The 25,539-nt window shown below is 32.8% G+C and overlaps 1 protein-coding gene across 3 annotated transcripts in view; it reads left to right on the top strand.

Moving 5' to 3' along the window:
• Nucleotides 1–25,539, top strand: part of LOC106100211 (glutamate receptor-interacting protein 2) — a 128,434-nt gene that overhangs the window by 23,260 nt on the left and 79,635 nt on the right. For all 3 annotated transcript variants that reach the window (XM_013278988.1, XM_013278989.1, XM_013278987.1), the window contains exon 2: nucleotides 19,052–19,243. In XM_013278988.1, the coding sequence (XP_013134442.1) occupies nucleotides 19,138–19,243 (106 nt within the window). In that variant the 5' untranslated portion in view covers nucleotides 19,052–19,137. The remainder of the gene's footprint in view (nucleotides 1–19,051; nucleotides 19,244–25,539) is intronic.

The raw sequence follows: 25,539 nt of genomic DNA, 5'->3' as shown, positions 1-25,539 counted from the left end.
ATGCAAAAAGATTCATTTATTTAAGTGACTAGTAATAAAAATGCCTGCAGTTTTTTATGTCGTAGCTGGAAATTATTTAAAAAATGAAAAATATTAATTATTTCCATTAACAATTTTGCGCCGACAATTTTTGAAACGCTAGATAACATCTGAACATTTTTATTGTTTTATTTTTAAAATTGTTATTTTATCAACATTTGTGTCTTAATATTTAATTCAATGAAGTGTAATAAAGCTCTTTTCAGTATCAAATTCGTTAATAAAACACAAGATAAAATCTAAAATCACATCAACGCAGTCCGCAGAAAAACGTCCCTTGAGTTTAAGACGGTACACGCCTGAATTCAAGTCGTTTAGAAGCAGTTCGCAATTGTCGTTTTACTTTACTATTATTGTCAGAGAGACCTTTTCGCATTGCCTTCGAAAATCATTTAATTTTTAATGAGGTCATTTGAATTTTTTCACGATTATTGAATTTGAATGGATTCAGGTTCATTTTCTTTTAATACGTTCCAAAATGTTTACCACGCGACCTTCACAAGGACATTTAAATTTTTTGTTTTTAAAATTTTTTAGATAAATTACAGAGCTTAAAATTCCAAATTGTTCTAAGCATAAAACTAAGTTTATTTCTAATCCGATTATAAGTAAAGATAAGCTTTGAATAACTTAGAAGCTAACTTTAAATAAACTTACAATGAACATTATCCTTGGGGATCTAAGTTGGGACAACAAAGGTCAGTTTAGCTGTTGATCCGTACCCAGAGGTCCATTCGAGATAAAACGTTCGCCAACTGAAACATGGGCCTAATGAAAAAAGATCAAGTTCGCATCCACTGTTTAAGATATCACAATGTAGGTCACTTCGCTGCGGAATTACTTTTGTTTCGTTGTTGTTACTTGTACGATTGTCTATATACAAATGCTGTAATCTATTGCTCTGAGCTACTCAGAATAAATTGGAAACACTATCTCGGATTAGTCTAGTTTAATTTCATAAATTGCACTACAGTGGCATATAATTGTGACACAAGTAGATTTCGCTCAAGACTATCCTCGAGTAATTAAAAAAAAAGTAAGTAGCCTATGTGTTGTTCCAGACTAGCCTGTACATCTATGTCAAATTTCATAGAGATCCGTTCAGCAGCATAAGCTACTAACTCTAACAAACATCTATCCATAAAAACTTTTGCATTTACAATATAACAAACGAGCTGTTGTCTGCGACTTCGTCTGCGTGGTATTAGAAAACATACAGACTATAAAAATTACAAAAAGCTACGTATCCCTTGGGAAGCGGACAATTCTCGGGGATGAAGCTTATCCCATTTGTACTCCAGACTTTGTTTTATATCTGTGCCAAATTTCAATAAGGTATGTTGAACCGTTGCAGAATTTTCGAGTAAACATTAGAAAACTAAATTAATGAATCCCACGGGAACCGTAACTATTCCAGGGATAAAAAGTAGCCTATGTGTTCTTCCAGACTATGCTCTAAACCTGTGCCAAATTTCATGGAGATCCGTTCAGCCGTTTAGGCTACAAACGCTAACAAACATCCATCCATTCATCCATCTATCCATCCATCCATCTAAACTTTTTCATTTATAATATTAGTAAGATAGTAAGATAGTAAGATTAGTAAGATGTACCTACTTACTTGGAAGTATTCGAACAACGTTCCATTTTAATAATGTTTCGATATTTGAATCAGAAATTCAATAACAATTTCTGTATAAAGGCTTTATAATTTTTGTTCTGTAATACAAAATGATCATATTTCATATGATTCCCTCCGGGAAGAGAACGTCGGGCCGTGTAATTCACAAATTTGCAAACCGTGAGATAAATCATTGGCCGAGGATTTAGTTGGTGTTAATTTAACAATATAAAGATAGGATTCATTTTAATGAACAAGGGTATAGATAGATAATTAAAGGCACATTGTTACACTCCTCGCATATCTGATACTCGGTACCTTAATTCCGACGGACGGATTCGCGAGCGAAAGCTAGTGTTACAAAGAAAAAACTGTTTACTCGATAGTTTACAGTTTTTATAGATATTTCATTACATTCATTCATAACAAAATTGCGATTTATCAATTTACAAAAGAAAATAAATCGTCGAAGGTCCTTTGGCGGTATCGGTCCCAAGTCCGACCCCAGTCAACATAAACCTTTACGATAATTGTAAGAAATCCATCTTTGGGTTCGTACCGCAAATAAATAGGGCTTGCAACTCAATTTGGCTTTACATATTTTTTTTGAGTCGGGTCCGGTTCAGAGATACGTCGTAAATTCTTAATCCGGACAAATTGAGCGGCGACCGGACCGCGATACCGCCCCCTGCCGGACGGTCCGGGTTTACACTTCATTAACTTGATCTATCGTCGATGCACTTTCAAAATAAATACTTCAAGTAGAAGAATCGCAAGAATGTGTAAATAATGTTGATACTAACGAACTCAGAGACGTAAATCAAACATTAAAGTTTATTAGATTTAGTAAGAGAGGTCTACATTAAAGAAATTGTTATCTAACCTACTGTATTTCTGTAATCTTAATTCTACTCTATTCTCTAGTATACACTAATCGAAGTACTTTCAGTATAGTTTCTTACACCTTTTTATGCTGAACGTAGCAACACTCCGTTTATCTAAATGTTGGCAACACTTCATGAATAACGCATACCGCGTGCGTTCTCTTCATTTCAAGGATTTACTCTCATAAGATATTGAATCTGCCAAATCTCGATAAACGCACGACTTGAATGGATTATTTATTCCAAGGGAAATAAAGTTAGGTTGTTTTAATGTAACAGTTTAATGTGATAATGAAAGACATCAATTTTAAAATACTAGCAATTGCCCGTGACTTTGTTAAAAAAACTTAACAAATAACAGATATAAGATAGAGAAACGTAGTAAAATACATACAACCATCCATCCAATCTCTTGCATTTTAGAATTAATTTCATTATTCATTTGTTATGTAGTTAATTCAACTGGTACAATTGTCTTTAGGAATATTGATTGGCCTATTTTTTGACCGACTTCCCAAAAGAAGGAGGTATTCAATTCGTCGGTATATTTATTTTTTTTTTTTTTTTTTTTTTTTTTTTTTTTTTTATGTGTGTTACGGCATAACTCCGCCGCTAGTGGACCGATTTGGATAATTCTTTTTTTATCCGAAAGGTAATGCTTGCAGGTGGGTCCCATTTTTTTGTTTAATTTTTGGAGTCTAAGACTACGACGTAGTTAAATAGTTTAGCTCAAAATCGCGCGACGAAATTTCGGGTCATTTTTGCTTTCTTTGCTTACGTAGCCTAAACTATAAGACTTACATAAAAATGATGTATGGAAGAATTGTAGCCCATTAAATTTGCTAAATAAAAGTCCGCGATAGCATATATCTATCTATTAAGGTTGTCGCACAATAACCACTTTTTTCATCAAAATATCGCTCGAAATCTACACCCAACTTTCAACGCTATTACTCGTGTTCGGTATGAATCCTTATCCAAATAAATGTGTCTATCATCAAGAGAATTTAATGTAGATAATAAATGCCCTTGGAACTATATAATTCCGATCAATAGTTTAGGAGATATCATAATTAGCAATTTACGAGTCGCAGAAAAAAATACCAAATTGTATCAAAGTTTTCTTTCTTGGCTTACGTAGCCTAAACTATAAGACCTACATAAAAATGATGTATGAAAGAATTGTAGCTCTTTCAATTAGCTACATTAAAGTCTGTGATAGCATATATCTATCTCTTAAGGTTGTCGCACAATAACCGTTTGTTTCGCGAAAACCGTCAAATAAATGCAATCGACTTTCTTAAAACGCTTTTATTCTTATTTCGTATGAATCCTTATCCAAATAAATATGTTTTCACGGTAGAGTATTAAATGTAGATCATAATTGCCTTTCACAGTATGTAATTCTGACAAAGATTCTAGAAGTTATCAAAATATTAAAACTCACGGGCAACAGCGGCGCGCGGCTGTGCAGAATTATGAGTGAATGATCGCAACGATGTATTAGATCTTTACTTAATTTCTTATACAATCGATTTAGATAACTCATTCTTTGTTTGAAAGCTAGTGATTATCATACTGCAATGTTTAGATTCACTAAAAATCAAGAAATAAATAAAAATAATTGTACAATATAGACATAACACTTACAATAAGGTAGGTTTACTATTTTCAAGGAATTATTTCGTTACTTTTTAGTGTACTGTTTTTTTGAGAATATTTTGTTTTTGGTGTATTTTGTTTTGTTTTTAGTGCATTTTTTAAGTTGTAAGAATGTCCATATTTCCTCACAGAATGTCATTTTCTGCTTTCGCGCAGTAAACAAACATTGAAAATGCTTTTATAAATTTTCATAAAAGCAAAATATTTTAATCAACTGAGCATATTTATGATAAGTTGTGTAAACGCTAAAAGCGTGTCTAATGCGTTGTTTACGTTTCCTGTTTGCCTTGAAAAAGCATAAATAATGAAGATATCCGAAGAGAATTTGAAATATTAGAACTAATTATATTTAATCCCGCTTCAGAGCGGAAATTACATTTTCATTGAAAAGATTAACAGGATTTAATAAAAAGAAATGTGTAATATTTAGACCAAAATATATTGTATACACTAAAATTGTTATTAGATCGATCTCTAAGATTAATTATTGATGTGAAATTATAAATATTGTAAACTAGCTGTCCCCGTGCGGATTCATCCGCATGAATTTATGAAACTTTTATGTTATTGTTTACATTTGTCAAATCATCAATTGCAAATGTCAAAATGACATGATGACAATCCATGGTAATCTTACTTCCTTGATGTTGGTAGCTTGTAGCTTATGGTCCCTTTCCTACATTAGGGTTTTTATCCAATTTATTTATACCCTAAGTTTAATAGCGTGAAAACATATAGCCTAAAGCGTGGTGTAGGACTTTTTATTAAAGAAGGAATTACTCAAAAATATGCTGTGCTTGCTGAAATCGTATGCCACAAAGTATTGTGTGTTTATTTATTACATTAGTACCGATGTGAAGATATTTTCCGCGGGCCGGATGTATTGCCAGTCGTCAACCGTCACACCGCGGTATGACAAATCACATCTGCCTACACTAATTATATTGCGTCTCTGCGAAAATAATCCGTTCTCCATGATGTACAAATCCGTGTGTTACGGTTTAAATCTTAAATCAGACATTCTGGAAATCGTCTAAACATTAATAATGACTAAAATGAATTAGTAATGTTAACTTTGCCTTTTTTGACAAAAATACAGATTGTAAATAGTGTATGTAACAAAAATAAAAATGAGAATATTCTATATTTTTTATGTTATCGTTTCCTGAAATAAAATTGTTACAGCCGGTCTCCGAGGTGTTTTACTTTACATTTGAACAAAGCAAATCAGTAGGAGTGAAAGGGACAGGGGGAGCGGTAATGACTGCGTCTCATTCCCAACATGTGACGCCGCGACGACTGTTTATTTTTATAACTTCTTTGAACTGCCGCTGATTGTCGCAAATCGCAGTAATTATATTTCCTGGAACATTTTTATATTCTCTCTTTTTGTATGTATTTTATCCACACTTGTGAAATGCTATAAAAAATTATGACTATTCTAAAATCAACGACAAAAATGAACTTTCTTAGAGATATCTTGTTAGGTTAATAAAAACCAATTGGTCCTTACATTCAATTTAACATAGACATAAATGATGTGAAAGAGAATTGTATTTCAGCGACTCAATTATACGCCAGTAAAAGCGCTAGGATCCAAGTAAAACTACTCAGATATCTTTGTGTGTACAGCTGCGCCATACAGCGCAAGCCGAGAATTAATTACTTGCAAAATGTTGAGATAATTGTCATGATTGCTAACGCCAAAATTTAGTGTTTAAACTTATTAAGACTAACACTAAGTAGACAAATTGTAATGTAATTTAAGATAATGATTTTTAAGAATTTATGACGAGATCATTGTAAAAGAATTTGTTTAGGAAATAATAACACCTATTATTATTAATTGATAAGTAATATTTTGATCAGAATTCGGTTCTGTTTGAAAGAATAGACGTTGTGATGTTGTACCACAAAAGGATAGTAAAAAAGTCTGTCAAATACACTCAATTATGATTCAGCAAGTCCCAACGACGAGCGACGAAGCACTCCAATACTAAAATTGCCAGACGCCATTTAGTAAACGACATCTATCGGCCGATCGGAGAATCAGAACCAGCTGCGGATATTGTCTGCTTCAACGTTGTTCTTAAACGGCAATAAATTTTATTTTATCTGTGCCACTTTAATTTTACAACGACACTTAACTTTATTGCTTTCTTTGCGAATTTGTTTATTGCCGCCGCTGGCTTATTATTATGATAATAAGAAAAATATTGCTCCTGATTTTTTTGGTGTAAAAGTTATTTTACACTAGATATGTATACTCATATCTTTTCTGTCATATCCATACCCTTCCCGTTTATAACTTCTAATTTAATTTCCAAATAATCTCCCCCAATTTTAACATTTGCCAACAATGTGACGATAAAACACACAGTTTTGGTATTCCATTGCGGTTACCAAATATTAAGCTTTGAACAATTTTATAACAAAACTGGTTGTATTCAATTTTACATTAACAATGTGTCCGTGGTATAGACTAGGTCGTGTCACCTTTCTTATTAAAGTACAATCTAAACAAAGTAATGCTAATCTTTGATAAATATCACGTCCGGCTTTCTGTCAACGGACATATTTCTCAGGTTACCACTGTTGTCAAAGACTTCAGATACTTGTAGATTATGTGTTAAAGTTCTCTGAACAGATAACAAAGAGATAAATATTAATAGAGATGAGCTGGTACTCGGAAAAGGGAGACATAATTTAAACCTAAGACTGGTATCTTTGAATTTCATTTAGACATACGAACAAGACAGTTAGATATAGGTTATATCAAGGTATAACAGTACTTAAGATTAATGCTAATCATAGTCATGAGTGCAATGGCCTAAGAGAATGTTCTCGAAACAACTAACAATTAATGCCATGTGTTTGCTGACTTTCTAATATCTGTTCAAAAGATCTATAGATTATGGTATGATTAATATAGAGATTGTAAGCATATGAAATTCGGTATTTCATATCTTATAAATGTGAATATTAATCATCAAATAGAATGGAACAAGCACCTGTCCGCGCTCCGGCTAGAGCTTTGTCCAATAAAACAAAGAGCGCGTCCTGGGTATGGGATTTAGGATTCCTCCATTCTATACAATGTTAAAATGTTTCCAAAACATGTGTTAAGCAAAATGTATGTACATCTAACGAAATTAATAGTTAAATTGCATCGCTAAAGATCTTTATTACGATTTTATTATACTGAATAATTGTAACAACAATCCATTACAACAAAAGTTTATTTTAATACTAAACATTCATATGTGTATGTATGGTGTTCGCGTATTGTCTTTTTTCCACAATGCTAGACAATGGTCTAGGCGTCTTGTGTATACAACATAAAACGACTTTATTAACAGACGCATTACAAGGCATTATTGTAAATGATAATAAAAATCACATCATAATAATTATGACCGACTATTACTATAATAATGTTGCCTCTATCAATAAAATCTAAGTGTCTATTACTAACTAAACACATTTAAGTATACTAAAGATTTTAATATTAACCCTTGCAATGTCAACACTATAATAATCTACGATCTAAGGGATAAAATCTTTATCGAATTTTACACTTTATTACTTGGTAATAATGGAGAAAATTGTGTGAAAGCGTTAATATAATTTTATTAGATATCAAACAATTGACCCCTATTCAATCAATGGACGCAATTGAGATGTGGGCCACTGATATATGGTAGGTCATTAGTAAAGCCGCATTTAATTAAAGTGTCTATAAATGCAATATTATAACTTCATAGAATATATTAATAGTGGTGGAGCCCGCTCTAACATCTTCGAGTGGGACGGCTCGCCCGGTGAAATACCACGACCACACCGAAGGCAGGTGTGAAGTGGGAGCAATTCCGCGTTTCGTTTAACGAGTGTGGCGCCGGAGACTTAATTAAAGTCCATTCCTCTGCACCCTTTTCTTTTCCTTATGGAAAGCATGGAAAGGGATAGTGTATTTGACGATAGAGGAGATACATAAAGAAGGGAATATGCTTTTTATATTCGTCTTCTCCTCCGTAGATAAGGGTGGGCATCGCATCTGTAATTGCGGTAAATGTCTATGGGCAGCGGTCGCTTCGCCATTTTTGAAGATTCAGATGGCCGCTTGTTCGTTGCCACCTCTTATTAGTTATAAAAAAATATTAACTAACTACTTCTTTGCTTTTTATTTCATAAAATGAACGCAAGCCTGTGTCATTTCTATGTTTATAAGCCATTATTGTTCTGGTTCAAAAACAAAAAAGATGCATGTAATTCTTGTATAGACTTAAAAACATTCCTTACATTCTAATAAAACGTTCATTTCTAAACTAAATGAAGTAATGCTTAGAAAATCTACAAATGAATGAGTTTCTATACTTTATCCTGTATCATATCTTGATATCATTAATGATAAGAGTGGCTTTAATCAATCACAATAATCTGGGTATTGTAGGAATTGATTCCAAAAGGCCAGGCTCTCTTGTTGCGCACCGTATTCCGTTCCCTAATTCCCTGATTACTGACGTAATCCTGACGGAATATTAGTGAAATCTTTCCTGCTTATACTTTCCTGTTCACATTATGTAGATACTAGCTACGCCCGCGACTTCTTTCGTGTGAGATTAAAAAAAAACTAAAGTTAATGGCCTATGTGTTGTTCTAGATTGTCCTCTACGTTTATGCCAAATTTCATCGAGATCCGATCAGCAGCTTAGGTTACAAATTCTAACAAACATCCATCTAAGCTTTCTCATTTACAATTTATACTACTTTTTCTATCTATTTAAAATACTAAAATAGACAGAAAAAGTGACTAGATATAAGCTTGTACAACTGTTGAAGTAATGTTTCGATTAACTTGTTTACAAAACATTTTTTTTACTCAAAGACAAAACAATTGTTAGGCAATAAATTTATTGTAAAGTGATTTATAACCACTCTTAGAAATAATCGTCTAATACCCAAAGTCGGTACAAATGTCTGATCTAATTTCTACTGAGAATTACTAAAGCGTCTAGCAGCCAAGCCGGTCGGAGCCAGTCGGGGTCGTTCGGACCCGGTCGGAGTCAGTCGGGCCGGACCCCCATCAATTATCTATTATTAGGGTAACAACGACTGATCATTTTCATTACGAGATGAACAGATTTCGATCATTCATTCCCGTCGTATTGCGGTATTTACGATGTAGTTTTAATATTTCTATGTTTTTATGCTTCTTAACTAAATCTTTCTCTTACTATTATTATAAATGCGAATAGATGGATGGATGTTTGTTGGAGTTTAGACTCAAGACTGTTTAACAGAACTCGATGAAATTTGGCATAGATGTAGAGCATAGTCTGGAACACATAGGTTACTTTCTTTTGTTTTTATTAAATCTCAAACAGACGGGGTCGCGGGTGATACCTAGTCTTTTTTGCAACGTTTAACTGTTATGCAACTATAAATAAAATAATGAAACCTCCACAAACATTAGAAAGCAGATTGTAATTTGTTTTTAGGACGTACAGAATTTTCGTAATCGTGATAAATTATTTTGATATTTTTAATAGGACTTTATAATTTAAAAAACGATTCCATGATGTAATTAAATTACTAAATAATTCTTTAATAACACCTTAACAAGCGCAAGACAAGTTAATCCTGCTAACTGAGAGTAAAGGGGATGTTGGGAGAGTTGAGCGTGTCAAAATAATGAAACACCATTTGTCCCGCGATTTCCGAGCATTTTGTAAACGCTCCGTGTACCAACATCGCCCGCTCTCCCCGCTCGCGTAGATACAGAAAAAAACACGGTTTCGTTGAAAGGAAAGTTTTTATAAAGGGATTTTATTCCACAGATGCTTACGCTTGCCATCCTTTGCTCATTATAAAGCTGTTATGTTACATATTTATGTTGACAGATCGGATTTATTATCTGTGTGTGTACATAAAGTATGCTTTCTGTCTGTCCTTTTAGTTTTTTAAAACGTGACGCACCTTTACAGTTAACTGTGTACTATTTTCCCTAATTCATATTATAGTATTAAATCGCTTTCATTTTATTGCTGATCCTAACAACATAATTTATAATGAAAATTTAACAATTTTCATATCCAGTTATATTAATTTAAACTAGCTGTTGCTCGTGTCTTCGTCTGCGGGGAAATAAAAATTGTAATAATTTTGTTACTCACTGATAATATAGCTATTTCCTGGTGAAAGGTTTTTTTTAATCAGCCCAGTAGTATTTGAGTTATTTCAATATATACAAAGATACAAATATTTCCTCTGTATAATATTAGTATAGGTGTAGAAATACATACTATGGTTCTTTTATAAAATTCCTTTAAAGGAACAAATTAAAAGCTTTCAAAAACCACATGCATGTTAGTTTCACTCATATCTAATAAATAATACTAAATCCACCGCTTAGTGGGAGGGCGACATTTCTAAGTGGATAATGATTATGTATTAGAAAGTGACACGACGACGATCGTGATAAAAATAGATGTGACGAGGGACACAGGTCCGGTAAGTGTTAGTAAATGCAAGGAAGGGTTGAGAAGCTTTGTTCTAAAGCATTGGGTATTCTGAAATTTAGTCTTATAGAAACGTTTAATGGAAGCGGACTTAAGCTGGGAGCTTACAGTACTGAAGGGTTTGTTAAATTCATGAAATCTGTAACTGAATTTCGGTAAACATATATGTGAAAATTTTGTTTAAAACTTTAATGAAAAGACAAATAGATGTTAAAATTTAAAAAGTAGATAATATTTGTTAGAAATTTCGTCTTTTAAGCGCTGAATAATCTACGATTTGAAGAGTGTCTCAACCAATTGAATATTAATCCGGGAAAAGTCTAAATTTAAGAAGAAATTTATTGTGATACAAGATTACTATCACGGTCAAATGCGAGAATATATTTTCGGCGCTCGTCTTATTTGCGAATAACCTTAATGCGACCTTTTCATGTCCTTTGTTCTCAAGCAAACAAAATACAGGCAATTTCATTGTTGGAGGGAAAAGGACCGTTTATGCTCATTATCACACTGTCTCCAGTCTTCATACAAATGTTGATAATTTTATCAAGCAAATCCCTGGAAAAAAATACATCCTAAAATTAACTTTAGCAGAGATTTTCTGTTTATTATTATTGACACAAATTTCTATAAAGCTTTAACTGAAACTTCACAAATTAGGTTTTTACTCTGAACGAAGCAACTTTATTAAGTAAAGTTTAACTTGACTGACTGGCCAAGCTTAATATTTGCTAAATATAAAATCCACTTTAATATTCTGATCAGTTCTCTTTTTGATGGTAATAAATAAGCAAAACTTTCTTAAAGCAAATTACCATAATCCACGAAAAAAGATCAATTAGTTTAGACTTTAAGGCGCTGACTGAAACACAGCCTGGAGACTTTCGTACAATAAAGATAATTAGACTGGGGACCTTAATAGTATAATGTTACGAAACTTAACGTTTCGATCGCTCTTGATACTTAAATTGTTAACCATTCGATACTCTTAAGAGAGCGGGCGCACATCTTTGACAAAACAATCGCACAACTATTGTGCGATTGTCAATTGTTTTGCAGCCAATTCAACTGTTTAGTTGCACAACTAAAATCGAGTAGTGTGCGTCCATATAAGCTCGTAGGAATCAAAGCAACACTTGTAAGATAGTTTATTTTAGAGTGTGTACGCTCTAAAACTGATTCATTCATCGCAATTCGTATTTGAATTTATTGTAATTTAAGACTTAGTTACAAACGTCATTATTAATGAACAGTTGGCTTACAGCCAGGTTCAATTGTCTAATCAAACAGCAAGCTTCATAAACAGCTCGATTGTGTTCGGACAAACGGATACAATTCAGTACAAGCAATTTAATGTCATAGGGCAAAGTAAAATATATGTAAAACCAAACACTATATAATTTAAATGAGTCTATGAGGTAGATAATAAGATTCTTATGTTTTAAGTCTTGCAAACGAAAGATGGTTTCTATTTTTGTTAAGATAAAATGTGACTTTTGTTTTCAAAAGATTAAGATGGTATCCTGACTAGGTAAGAAAGGAAGAACAAGAGACTGTTTATAATTAATAAAAGAGTTAATTATAACTGCTTATGATTTCTATGACCGTAACTAATCATGTAAAATTTTATAAGGTAATGTAAGCGACATCTATACTAATATAATAAAGCGTAAACATATACTACTTCGTGGCGTAGGATGTCAACAATCAGAGCATATTTTTGAATAATACTCTCTTTAATAAAGAACCCTATACTTACAACACTTTAAGGCTATTTTCACGCTTCTAAACTTAGGGGGTAAATCAATTGAAAAAAAATCTTCATGTTGAAAAATTCCCATAAACTACAAACTGCCAATATTAAGAAAGTAAGGTTATTATGGTAACTGTAATTCTGACATTTACAAGAGAATTTAATAAATGTAAAATAAAGTTTTAATAATGTGACGCAGATGAAGCCGCACGAGAACAGCTAGTGTTACTATGATATCAATTAAGCTTCATAAATATGTACCACAGCAATTACTCTTTATCTAACGTATTGTTAGCTGTTCATATAACTTACGTAATCTTACCACATGAAGTAATGATTTCTCTGTTAAATTATACAGTCTGTAACGTTAGTTAACCTTGACATAAAATTATTACACTGCTGTTTAATCAATTTGTAAATCAAAGATTAAGTTATACATGTAGCAACGTTAGTTAACATTTTTATTTGATCTCAATTGAATAAAATTTGTTTAGATTAGTGGAAACTATTATTATGACATGTTTGTATGTAATTTCTTGGCACACGCTATTTTCCTTTTAACGTAGATACAAGACATGTATATCGTCAGATCAAGACAGACGCTCCCTCTGTAATGTGCCAAATGTTTACAATGAAGTGAATAAATTCAAAATGTAAAAACTAAAATATAACAACAATAAGTTAAACAAAACATAACTTTATACAGAGCTATATACAGTTTAGTTTATTTTTTAATAAATTTTATTAACATTATAAATCCGCTGATTCGTTTCATTTAATTCTCAGAATAAGTGTGGAATTGTTTATCTGTGCAACAGAGCAACAATAAGACAGAGAACGCGCCCACTCACATCTCGTAAAACGGAAATCGCTGCTATTTCGAGACGCGAACCATAAATAAACACACTTTTATTTGTAATTGTTAATCAACACAATACTAGTTGTTTACACTTTTTTACGTGTTTTTGTCCATCTTTTATTGTCATTAATTAGTGCAGTTAAAAAGACAATAAAACCAACTAAACAAATACAATTGTATAAATATTCATGTTATCAATATTACAGTAGTATAGATAATCATACTAATATTATAAATGCAAAGGTTTAAATGGATGGATGTTTGTTAGATTTTGTAGCCTAAACGGCTGAACGGATTAAATTTGGTATAAACATAGGGTTGGTCTGGAAGATCACATAGGACACTTTGTTTTTTTTTCTTGCACGCGAACGGAGCTGCAGACAATAGCTAGTTTATAATAATAGCTTAAGTTATTTCAATAGAATAGGTATCATCTTCTTTAATAGATTGACTTTATTAGCAGAAGACTTCAATATTCCTCGCGTCTTGGAATTGTTCAAACCAAGAGGAAGTTCAAAGAAAATTATAACCCCTTTTCAAGTTCATAACTTTGTAAGTAGGTTTTATAATTAAAGCGTCAAGAGTTGAAGGGAGACGCACCGTATTGATTACTCAGCTTCATAACGAAGACCATATTTTAGGTTAAATGTGACGTATAAAAGCGATATTTCTTAATGTGAAATTTCAATTAAGCTTCTGATTTTTTTTCAATTATGTGGTTGTAAATTTCTTCGTCACTGCCTAGAATCTAAACGACGTAACGGATTTTCACCTATGAGTTGTCATTTGAGTCATCTGCCCCGTAGTGTCATAGAATTATATTGCATCAGAACACAGAGTGGACATGAGTAATAAAAATCGAAAAATGTATTGAAAAACAAGTATAAATAGTTAGTTATAATTTTTTCATTGTCAAATATTGAGATGTTTTCGAGTATATTCAACTATTAGAGTAATTTTGATGGGTTTATTGTTTTTAACTCAGTTTGCTTTATTGCATTTTTAGGTGTCATTCTGTATGAGAGCAGAAGACTACGTACGAGATGTAAACAGTTAAAACACTGCTCTTGAAGTGAGGAAGGAGGAATGTGTCGCGTCATATTCTTGTTGTCCGGAGACACGGGACAAGGCGAGATGCGCTTCACACTAAATATAGATTTTATTTATAGAGCTAACGTTGCCACTGAACCTTGTAGTATCTTTGAACTCTGATTCAAAGCGGATTGTTTTTAATTTGGATAGAAATTAGTAACGTACTATAGAGGTACTTTATCATCTTAAAGATTTTAACTTTGAGAGCTGCAGAGTTTATGGTTTAAATTCGGATCGCACCTGTGAGGTTACGAGCTAATTATGATGCAAGAGTTTCCGGAAACTTCTCCGTCTGCCTTCAAACCTTAATTATTTCAGAATATTAAAGTTGGATTTCTCAAATTGTATCCTCGACATACAAGCTACGATCTCATCAAAAATTAATTTAAAACACAGTATTACTTCGACGTTAGGTTAGAAAATCTTCACACGATAAAGTCTAAGACATTAACAAAATAATTTAAGGGTATTCAAGTTAAACTCGATTTAATTAAAACAAAGGCTTTCGTTTAACCGAAGCTTATACAGTCAATGAAAAGTCGTTTAACTCGCGCTACATTTCAAAGAGATCCTGAAAGCGAAAAGCCTCGCCTACCTTTTGTCGAGTTAGCAATTTTGTTTGTGTTTTGTTTAATAAATTCTATTTAGCCCATTTCCTGCTGTAACTCGAGGTTTGAACAATAAAATACATTATATATTTATTTATTAAAAATAGACTTAATAATTTCGTAAGATGTAAATAGAATACACTAAAGTAAAAAAAATAACGTTCTTAAATTAATTAACAAAGAGGACAAAAACATGGAAAGCTAGTTAATGTGTCTTCCAATGTAACCTTAATTAAAAAAGTATTAAATGTAATCTAATTAATTAAATGGATAATTAGTTAAAGAATAAATTTTGCATAAAATTAAGAAAGGTAGATAATCCGTTCGCAAATGGCACAGTATAACCCAGAGGTCTGTGAAGCTATAATTATTTTGGGTCCTTAATACCTCAAGGATGTCGTTGTAATTAATTTTCATGAATTTTGCAAGCTTCGTGTCTCATTCGACGTACTCGCCCATTTGGAAAGGACCGCTGTGTGATTAATTAATGACTGATAATTAATGTTAATTCCGTAGGGACTTAGCTCAGCTAATCTAAAATGTCATCTAGAGTATACGACGAAATTAAATTATACACACTTTGAATAACAAAGAATTTATAATATTAATTACATCAAAACTTTAGTCGCTGTGTAAATGTTTTTTGACTGCTTAATACATAGAACGTAGTAGTTATTCCTATTGTATTTTATTCTCATGGTATTCAAATAAACTTTGCTTTTCTTCTATTTACTACCATTTACTAACCATTTTTTTTACAAGTGTGTCGTAAACTTTGTAAACTGTGGTCGACACGCGTTAAGTTGACATTATAAAGGGTTTTGCTTAACAAAGTTGTATCGTTTGATACTTGACTATCGACATGTCCGCAACAACGTACTTCGCTTTGATGTTCGATGTCAGGACACGCCATTCTCAGCATCCCTCAACATGTTAAACGTTAAGAGTATGGTATACACTTTAACAACTCTAGTGTGTCGAAAGCCTTAGATTTTACCACTGTTATTGAAAACAAATTGTACTTTTAGATATAATAATTTAACTAGAATTTACTCAGCAAAAATTGCTTGATGTAAAACTAACTAACAGACGATTTAACCTGAATTTTTATTGAATTATTTTTGTAATTAATGTTTATCTGTCTACAAACTATCTATCTACCTATACACACACACATACAAATTGGAGTGTCTGTAAAATCAAAAGAAAAATTACAGATTTCGGGAAGATGATGATGTTACTGACAACGAAAATCGCATTTAAAAATGTTTGTCTGTCCGCAAGCCGCGTTTGTTCGAAGTCACCTTCAAAACGGCTGGGCCGATTTCATCTGGTCTTTCACTGGAGGTTTGCTGCCACGGATAGGCATATTATAGGCTATTTTTTTGATTCCGCACTGTTAAAATGGCGTAATGGGTGGACAAAATTGCGCTAATGAATTTGCGAGCGCCAGCTCGTTAAAAATATTTACTTACAAATAGTCAAATTTATTTATTTCATTGCTTTAAATCGAGAAGTTCGTGATCAGTGCGAATGAACAGTTTAAATAATTTATATGAATCTGGTATTAAAGTCATTAATTATTCAAGGGTTGCGTAATCCCGCTGACCGCGCAGTAACGAGATGCCAGTTAACCCATTACTCGCTTCCAGTCACGGTTAAGTCGTAACAAGTGAAGAGGGGTTTAAATTATTCATATTAATAAGCGATTTTAACCGATTGCTGGGCATTAAGGACTTGAGAAATACAATTAATATGGATTATATTTACTAATATTAGTTGAAATATCTTGCAGATAGTTTATTGGAATGGAAATGCAAATATAAAAATCAAAACTTTCCTCTTCATAATATTCGTATATACTAGCTTATGCTCGCGACGTAGTCTACGTGAAATAAAAAATAATATATAATTCGAGGCGCGGCGCGACCGTGATACATCCTTAACCCCCGCCCTGAAGAAGGACCCCCGCAGGGTCTGAAACTGGTCGGTGTCGTCACCGGAAAAAAGTACACGTGAGTAAGCCGTAAATAATTAATAATAATAATCTAGCCTATTTTACTAAGTGATATCGTAGCTTTTTAATGGAGAATTGATATTTTAAATCGGCCCAGTAGTTTTTCAGTTATTTCATAAATCCAATAATACAAATCTTTCCTCTTTTTAATATTAGTATACACTAGCATAGATTTATATGGATAAACATAGAAAATCCAAATCTTTTCTTTTCATAACATAACCGTATGTCTAAACGGTATACACCTTTACTTATTTCAAACTACAGTTTTAAAAGAATTTTTTTTGACGTATAGCAATAAAGTTGGTTATTATACAACACGTATAAAGACCGTTCTAGTCCGAAATCTTTTATTTTTCTTATAAAAAGTATTCCTAGCTTTTTTCCCTGTTATTTTTGCGTTCGTTATGAATGGAGGATAAATGGATATACATTATTCATTAGCATTAAATTCGTTCCCTTTTTCACTCTGCACCGGCTAATAAAGAAGCCTACTTTACGGTGACAAGCGTATATTGTAATTCGTTGAATTTATTTTTTAAACTTTAGTAGCCATAAGATATTATTTCAAGTGAAATTACAAGTTTTATTGTAAATTTATATTGTAAACTTGTACCTAAATAAGTGTTTTTAGGTATTTTAAAATAAAGAGATTTATTCCAATTCTGAAAAATAAGACCGATGAAAGCTGAACACGTTTTTTTCGTTATTTTGTATGTTTATTATTTTCCTTTGAAAATACGACCCTTTTCATTAATATAATCCAAAATCAATCGCACCTCGAACGGAAAGTGGAATCCCTTTCAAATTTGTAAAGATTTATTGGCGTAAGTAATCGAATGGATTATCCCATATGCGAGAATTTTCGCTACATACAAGTCCGTGATGAAACCCACATTGTACGGTTCAATGACCTTCGCTTCGCTCTTCGCATCACGTAATCATTAAGTATTACCAGCGCATGTTAAGCTTGTTAAGTTCTTTGTTTTGTACTTTATTAAGCTCTTCTAAAATTAAAAAGTACTTACCTCTGATGACCCGATATAGTTTTTTAAAAGCAATGAGTCTTCATAACCCTTCAAAATAACAAAATCCAACTATTTTGTACGTTAAATATTAACTTCATGTAGCCTTAAGACAAATGTAAATAATTTGATTTGACACATTTAAGCAAAGATAACTTCTCAAAATGTTTCGTATTCGTATTAACTACAGAAAATCTCGTTATTGAGTTTCTTTGTTTATTTAATGTTCTGAATGATTCAGCGTTACTCGAGTGGCTTTCATGGTCCGTGCTACGGCCCGGTGGCTACGAACGAAGCTACGAGGGCTACGGGAGCTACGAACACATAGTGGTTTCGCAAATCGCAAGTCAGTATTCTATTAGTAAGTGTATGATTCGCGAAATCTGTTAATACTTGTAAAATACTACAGGAAAACTATCTTTGCATAGTTTATGGGCTTGAGTAAAATTTCCTTATTTAATTTAATATTTATAACATTATACTTTAAATTAATTTATAATTTGCAAACCCATATAAAAGCATTGTTCACACGAAGTATTGTATTGATGGGAGCCAGTGACCCGCGACCGCCGGATATCGCTCCAATCATTGTAAAAATTGCTTATCGACTCTAAAGCTATTTGCATCGGCAAGTAACCGTAGCCATCCATTGTTCTATGTCCTGACTTTAACTACCATTGTTTTTTTTTACATCTTAAACAACTGAACCGGATAACTTATTGAATAGGCAAAAAGCATATTCTCTTGTGCTTTGTAATTAAATATTGATCATAATCAAATAGTTTTTTTAAAGTAAAATTAGACTATTTATTAGGAGAATTAAATACTGTGAGCATTAAAAGAAATGTCTGAACCGTTTGTATATTATTGTTTTTCAATTGAATTATTGTTCATAATGTATTTGTGTTACCAGTTATCAGGTAACTTAACGTGTTTCAAGGTGCGTTGCATAATTTTTTTTATTTATTTCCAGGTACTCTTATGGATTAGTGTCGTGTGCAAGTTAGTGGTGCGATGTTAAGTGAAGTGTAAAGTTGCTCCGACAAATATGTTGTCAAAATGAAGTTGTGGAAAAGCCTCAAGATCTCCATAGGCAGTAAAACTGATCCTAAAGCGTACTCGCACGAGCTGCCGCAGTGGGGTGCGCAGGGGTATGAACTAGATGGTAAGTTTATATTATCATTTCGTTTTAATTTTTATTAATGTTTAGATTAGTTGTATACTTGACCTTTGTGTTACAAACTTGCGAAAAATATACCTTTTAACTTGATATTGTTTGTGGCGATTTGATATAAAATTATCATAAATATCTAAAAAATGTAAAGATAATATTTAAATCGATATAATTTTGAGGGTTGAACCGCGATTTCGCTTCATCTAATAATTCGGCTGTTTTTTTCGGGCAAAAATTTCGCCGGCATCCAATATCGTTGGCAACAACATCAGCCCGAAGCCGCGTCTGAGAATGCAATGATTTGCCAATTTCGTTCGGGACTCGCTTTTGAATATTCCCCTTTATATTCCGAGCGCAGACTGTCTACATTTTCTATTTAAAATAACAACGTCAAATACTCTACACTTGTTTCGTTGCGCTATATTGGTTTTATCTTTGAAAATACGTTTTTTCACGTCTAGATAATTTAAAATATAAATATATACAAAATTTGACGAAGAATAAATACAAAAAACTTTAATTTTCAGCTTAATTTAACTGTCGAATAGCAAGATTATACAAAGTCGATGATAACCTATTAAAATCGATTTATTTAAAACTATTTATTCACTTATTTCTTTAAACTTTAATGCTCACAACGCTATGATACCTCCACAACACGTTTTACAAAGTTCCTTTTATGATATAACGCCAGTCAACCTAAATTGCTGAAAGAGTCCGAGTCAGCATAATTTCACATTGTGACCGAAGTTGTGACGTCAGACATTTTTGTAATGAGAGAAAAAAGCTACGCTAGAGTTTATTTTCTTACTTTTCCTCGTTAAAATCTCTCCACGGTAAAGGCGTTAAATATAACACGAAGATGTTTTTTAATTAAAAGAATTATTTTACAAATACAACTACGTATAATGAATAGTAATACATATCAATTTGAAATAAATTCTTTTGGAATAAATCCAATCAGAAATAGGATTATAATAATAACTTGGCAAATACCAACATCAAGTATTACTAAGACTTGAAGCGATAGATTTTTCTAGTGCTATTTTATGAAGGAAATGAATATTATTTTCATTTCAATTCATTTGCTATAAAACTTTGCGAAAAATATGCCAGTGAAGTTGAAAACATATTATTAACTAGCTTTCGCCGCCGACTCCGTTCGCGTGGAATTAAAAAAAACAAAATTGAGTAGCCTAACTGTTCTTCCAGACTATCCTCTACATCTATACCAAATTTCATCGAGTTTCGTCCACCCGTTTAGGCTACAAACTCTAACAAACATCCATCCATCTAAACTTTCCCATTTATAATATTAGTAAGATTGTTTATTTGAACCATTGTTACCAAAAACTTTTAACAAAAATTCTGATGATTACAAAATGTATTTCTAAAACCATCAGTTATGATAGTAAAAGGAAATCATAGAACATAGTACACGATATTCCCCATTAACTACAAGCGTGTGTAACTCGTGTAAAGTAGTAAACATTTCTGGCAGACAGAAACAGTCTCTAGTTCTCGCCTCTAATTCGATGTGCCAGTCTGATAAGATTGGCGTAAGAAACATCCACTATAAATTTAACGTCGTGACACTCGCCTCCAAGAAAAGTTAATATGTAACGAAAAACAAAGTCTTACATAAAATCTCTTACACGAAAGGAAAAAGTGTTCGTCTCGATTCGCGTTGAAATGGCACATTAAAACTTTGCAGTGGTTTAGGGGGAAATTATTCCGAGATTGAGGTCTGAAAATGTAAAAGTTACGTAAAAAATGTTTTTATATGAAAATATTAGCAATGAAAATTAAAACTTGCGGCTGATTTATTAGTGGAGGGTATTGCAGACGTAAGTCAGATTTATTTAGACATTTCATAATTTCATGTGACTGAAATAATTTTTTATATTTCTGAATATTATGAGTTATCTGTAACTACTTCCAACAAGTTTTAACATCCTGGTGTATTTTTTATACCAAATATTAAAAAGTTACACAAAATACAAGTATGCAGATAATGTTGTGGTTTAATTATAGTATTTACCTTAACCAGTCAGCATTTGTATATCTTTTGTTCCGTGTTCAGAGACAATGGGGACGCAATCCGGCGGTAGTCGCGATGGCACACTACCCTAATTAAGATTCTTTGGCAGAATAGTTTAAAAGGAGACAGAATAAAACGAGCAGAACAAAAGATGATTTGTTTGCGCGCCTCGCCGGGTCGGTTTGCGAAAGCGAAATAAGAGAAAAAAAACTACGGAAATTTTAGATGAAAAGTGACTGCTGAGTTGAGTGAACGCAATCGTTCGTGAAAAAATAGTCACCCCTTTTATCTTTCATGTGTACATTTTATTATGTATGTAGTTCTCAAGTTCTACAAAGGAACCTATTACTTTGCGAATGGAAAATCATTTACAATAACTTAATTTCCATTGTAAGGTAACATTTTTACTGACAAATGCAACAAATAGTATTGTTAACTAGATGATCAAGATGCCTTTATACAAATATTAAAGCGTCTTTAAATAATAATGAAACCTTAATAATTTATAATAAACAAAAGGCGATCTTATATCATTAACAAGGGTTTCTTTGTCTTAATAGTACTTTTGAATTATCTTAATTCGATATCAACATACTTGTAGGTGGAGGATCAATGATCGATTTATCTATTTTCGGTAATGCGGTTATTTATAAGAATCTGTCGGATCACAGTGTCGTGTAGGCGGCGATCTCACTGATCCACCCACTCACGATGTATCAAAATCCTCATATCAGGTCATTATAGTGCTACAATTTGTGAAACAATAAGCTTCATGTTATAGATTTGTTTTGTTTTGATATTGTATCTAATCTAATTAAATGTTCTTTAGCGCGTAGATACGCAAACCGCCTAAAAGTAGTAAAATTTTACAATAATAGAATAAAATTGCGTATAAATTGTGAATCCGTTGCATGAAATACTGCCGCCGGTTCCATGTTTTAAACTTGTGAGACAGATCAAATGCACCGATTTGTATGGACGCTTAGTTTTCAAAGAATGCAAAAGTTTATACGGTTCTTAAAACTTCGCTCCAGGTAGCGTGTTTCAAAACAATCTTGAAAAATTCTCTGTACGGAAACGTCGAGATGCTGAATCTACGTTTGATCGAATTTAAACTTTTTAAGAAAGAAAATGTTTCTTTCAGCTGCAATTGAAAATCTTAAACGTCGTAGGACAACAATAAATAATTCCGAAAATAGGTTATATTCACTTTTCTATATTTATTCAAATTGTCTTTTTTGTTATTTCGTACATCCCTGTGCACAACTCTAAGAAAGTAATCTCTTGATCCTAATACTAACCTGAATTTTTTGCAATCTCCTGACCAATTGTTTCAAATAAAATAAAAAAGGTGGACATTACAAGGGGTAACATTTCAAGTAAAAGTTTCGTTTAAGTGGTGCATTAAAAGTTTATAACCGGCGGTGAAATTAAGGTAAGATTGAGGCGCGGTAGAACGGAAACTGAAGTCGGGGGAAAGTTTTGTAAAATTATTAGCGGGGTAAATGAAAACTGCACGAAGCTGACGTCAGCGGTCGAATAGCTCGCCGTTGTTGGATACACGCTTATTATGACTTAAATCCGTTTTGAGATTCAAAGTTTCTATTTAGTTTTAAAGTTAATATACCAGACTGTTATAGTCTAAGTTTTTTTTTATATTATAAGGTGTCAAACAAACTAACGGCCAATTAAATCCGCTAATACGGAGAGGCGACTGCTGCCCATAGACATCCGCAATTACAAATGCGTTGACTACCCTTATGCGGAGGAGGTGACGCATAGAAACAGGATATTTTCCTCTCCCGTCAAATCCATTTTCCCTTCTCATCCTTTACTTACAAGAAAAAGGTTGGTGCCTCCGACCACATTCATCAATCGAAACACTGAATTGCTCCCACTTCAAGCCTGTCTTCTATGTGGTCGTGGTATTACCAGGTGAGCCGTCCCATTCGTGCGAAGATGTTATAGCGGGCTCTACAGTTACAGACTTAAGAAATATTAGACATGCACGCAATATACTAGAAAGACCCTAAGTACAGTTAATATTAAACGATTCTACGAATATTTGAAACAAATAGTGAACAGTACTCGTAATTACGAATTCAAATAGCAACTCAGGCAATTGATTCGACACAAAAAGCTCGAGGCAGATTCGCAATTAGCATATGCTCTGCTATTAATGTTTCTCGTTGAGTTCAGAACAAAGTGCATGCGCACATTTATTTGACAATAACTGACAGATTAACTGCGTGATTTATTGAAGAATTAACTTTTATAGCTGAATAACAAATAAGACCAACGTCGAGCGTTAAGTGGCGAAACAAAACTGGATACATTGCCAGTCCTATTTTATAAGGTATAAAACAAGATTCGTTTAAAAAAGGGAAAAGAAATAAACGACTTAACTCAACTTTATAAATCATGTTTCTGAAGTATTAATTGGAGATTAGAAAATAGAATTCGGCGCTATAGGATATCAAAAATTCTATAATCTCCTACATAAGATCCTCTACATCAAATGTTTCTCAATACTTTAACGTTAAGATATAATCCAAAGATGTAATCTCAAGTACATAGATGTTAGTGGCGACACCGAGCTGTCACTTCGCGTTTGTTACCGTACGTACAGTCGGCTCGTATTACGTGTATCGCCGCCAAAAGGTTAATTGAATCCTCGTCTTATACATGATATAAATGGAACGAACAGAGCCGCCCCTAGCAGACCGTCATGCTTTATTCATACGTAATTAGAGCCGACGTGGGCGCTGAATTACTCAGGTTAGTTTTTTCACCTTTATGAAAGATCATAAGACTTAGCTTCTACGAAACGAAACTATCGTATTACTTATGGATTCTTGGAAATGGATCGCGTGTATTTCTATGAAGAAACCTTACAAGTGCTTGTTAAGCTGTTAAATTATTAAACTAAACATTAAGAAAATTAACCATTAAAAAGTAAGTTTAAGCTTTGTTGTATTATATTATATGTGCCAGAGTATTAAACATATATTATAAATAAAAAGTAAATGTGACACAATCTCTGGAGATGTAACGAACTAAGGTAACCACCGTTACTCACATTGTAGTTAGCAGAGTGACGACACGACAATGTTCTGTGGTCAAATAAACAGGTCAGCAAAGTCTGTAGTAAGTAGACACAGTAATAGACTAAAGTATATAGACATAAAATGGTTTTATATTTATTAAAAGATGTCATAAAAATTAAGGAAATTCAATCTATTAGATGTTTCAGAGGAATTTCGCTTTTCTTATAATAAAAATGTATATGTTTATTTGCCTTTTTTGTAATTTAAGCCAAAAAACTGTTTTTCTAGGTACAGATATGTATCCCCAGTGTTAATTAAAGCCCCTTTCATGTGAGGACGGACGTGAATGAGTTATAAGCTACGGTTACTAATTCTAACAGTGAGGCGTGAAAGATGGTTTATTATTAGCTTTGTTTAAAGATATTGCTTTCAGGACTTACACGTCATTTATTTTGACTTAATTTCTCATATTCTTGGCTTAAGAGTCAACTTGATTTTACTAGTATTATTAGAGAAAACAAGAACATTAAGTATCCGGACAGGAAATTTTCAATTTTAGAACATCACTGCGTTTATGTTATTTTCCTACGATTGAATGAACATCAAATAAAACATGGAATTGATCATAATCTCAAGTTTTAACATAAGATCAAGTTAAAAAACAAAACATAACGCGTATGAATTACGAAAACTCTGATCGGCGATAATATTTTTGCACGCCTCATCCGCTCCCACCCTTTTGTCATTTCCCATGCGTTGTTTGCTGAGAAATCTTCGGGATGTCGTCGACAGAATTTTATGCGGGCGTCGCTACAGCGCGAAACGTTTTGAGCTCTATGAATCCTTAATCTTGATCTACTAACCCGTGAAGAGATGAAAGCATGAGGGTAATTTCAAATTTTATGCCGACGGTTATTCTGACGTCTTTCGGTATTTTTTTGCATATATATCAAACTTTTTTAAAACATTAATAAACAATTGCACTTTTAACGATGCTTGTCCATTGTGAAAATTTACGTATTTTGATATCTAGCTCAGTATTTAAAATTTAATTATGTTTATGAAACTAAACATGGAAGGAAGAAATTCCTTGGAATAGATATGCATATTACGAGACAGTGGTACATCCCTGAGGGAAGATTTAATTAAAGCAGAAAAACTGGCACACGTCACGTATCACGTAAACGCAGGTTAGGTGG

Source organism: Papilio polytes, unplaced genomic scaffold (assembly GCF_000836215.1).
Source record: "Papilio polytes unplaced genomic scaffold, Ppol_1.0 DF824069.1, whole genome shotgun sequence".
NCBI lineage: Eukaryota > Metazoa > Arthropoda > Insecta > Lepidoptera > Papilionidae > Papilio > Papilio polytes.
The sequence above is the reverse complement of the archived record's forward strand: the minus strand, read 5'-3'. Positions and strand labels throughout refer to the sequence as shown.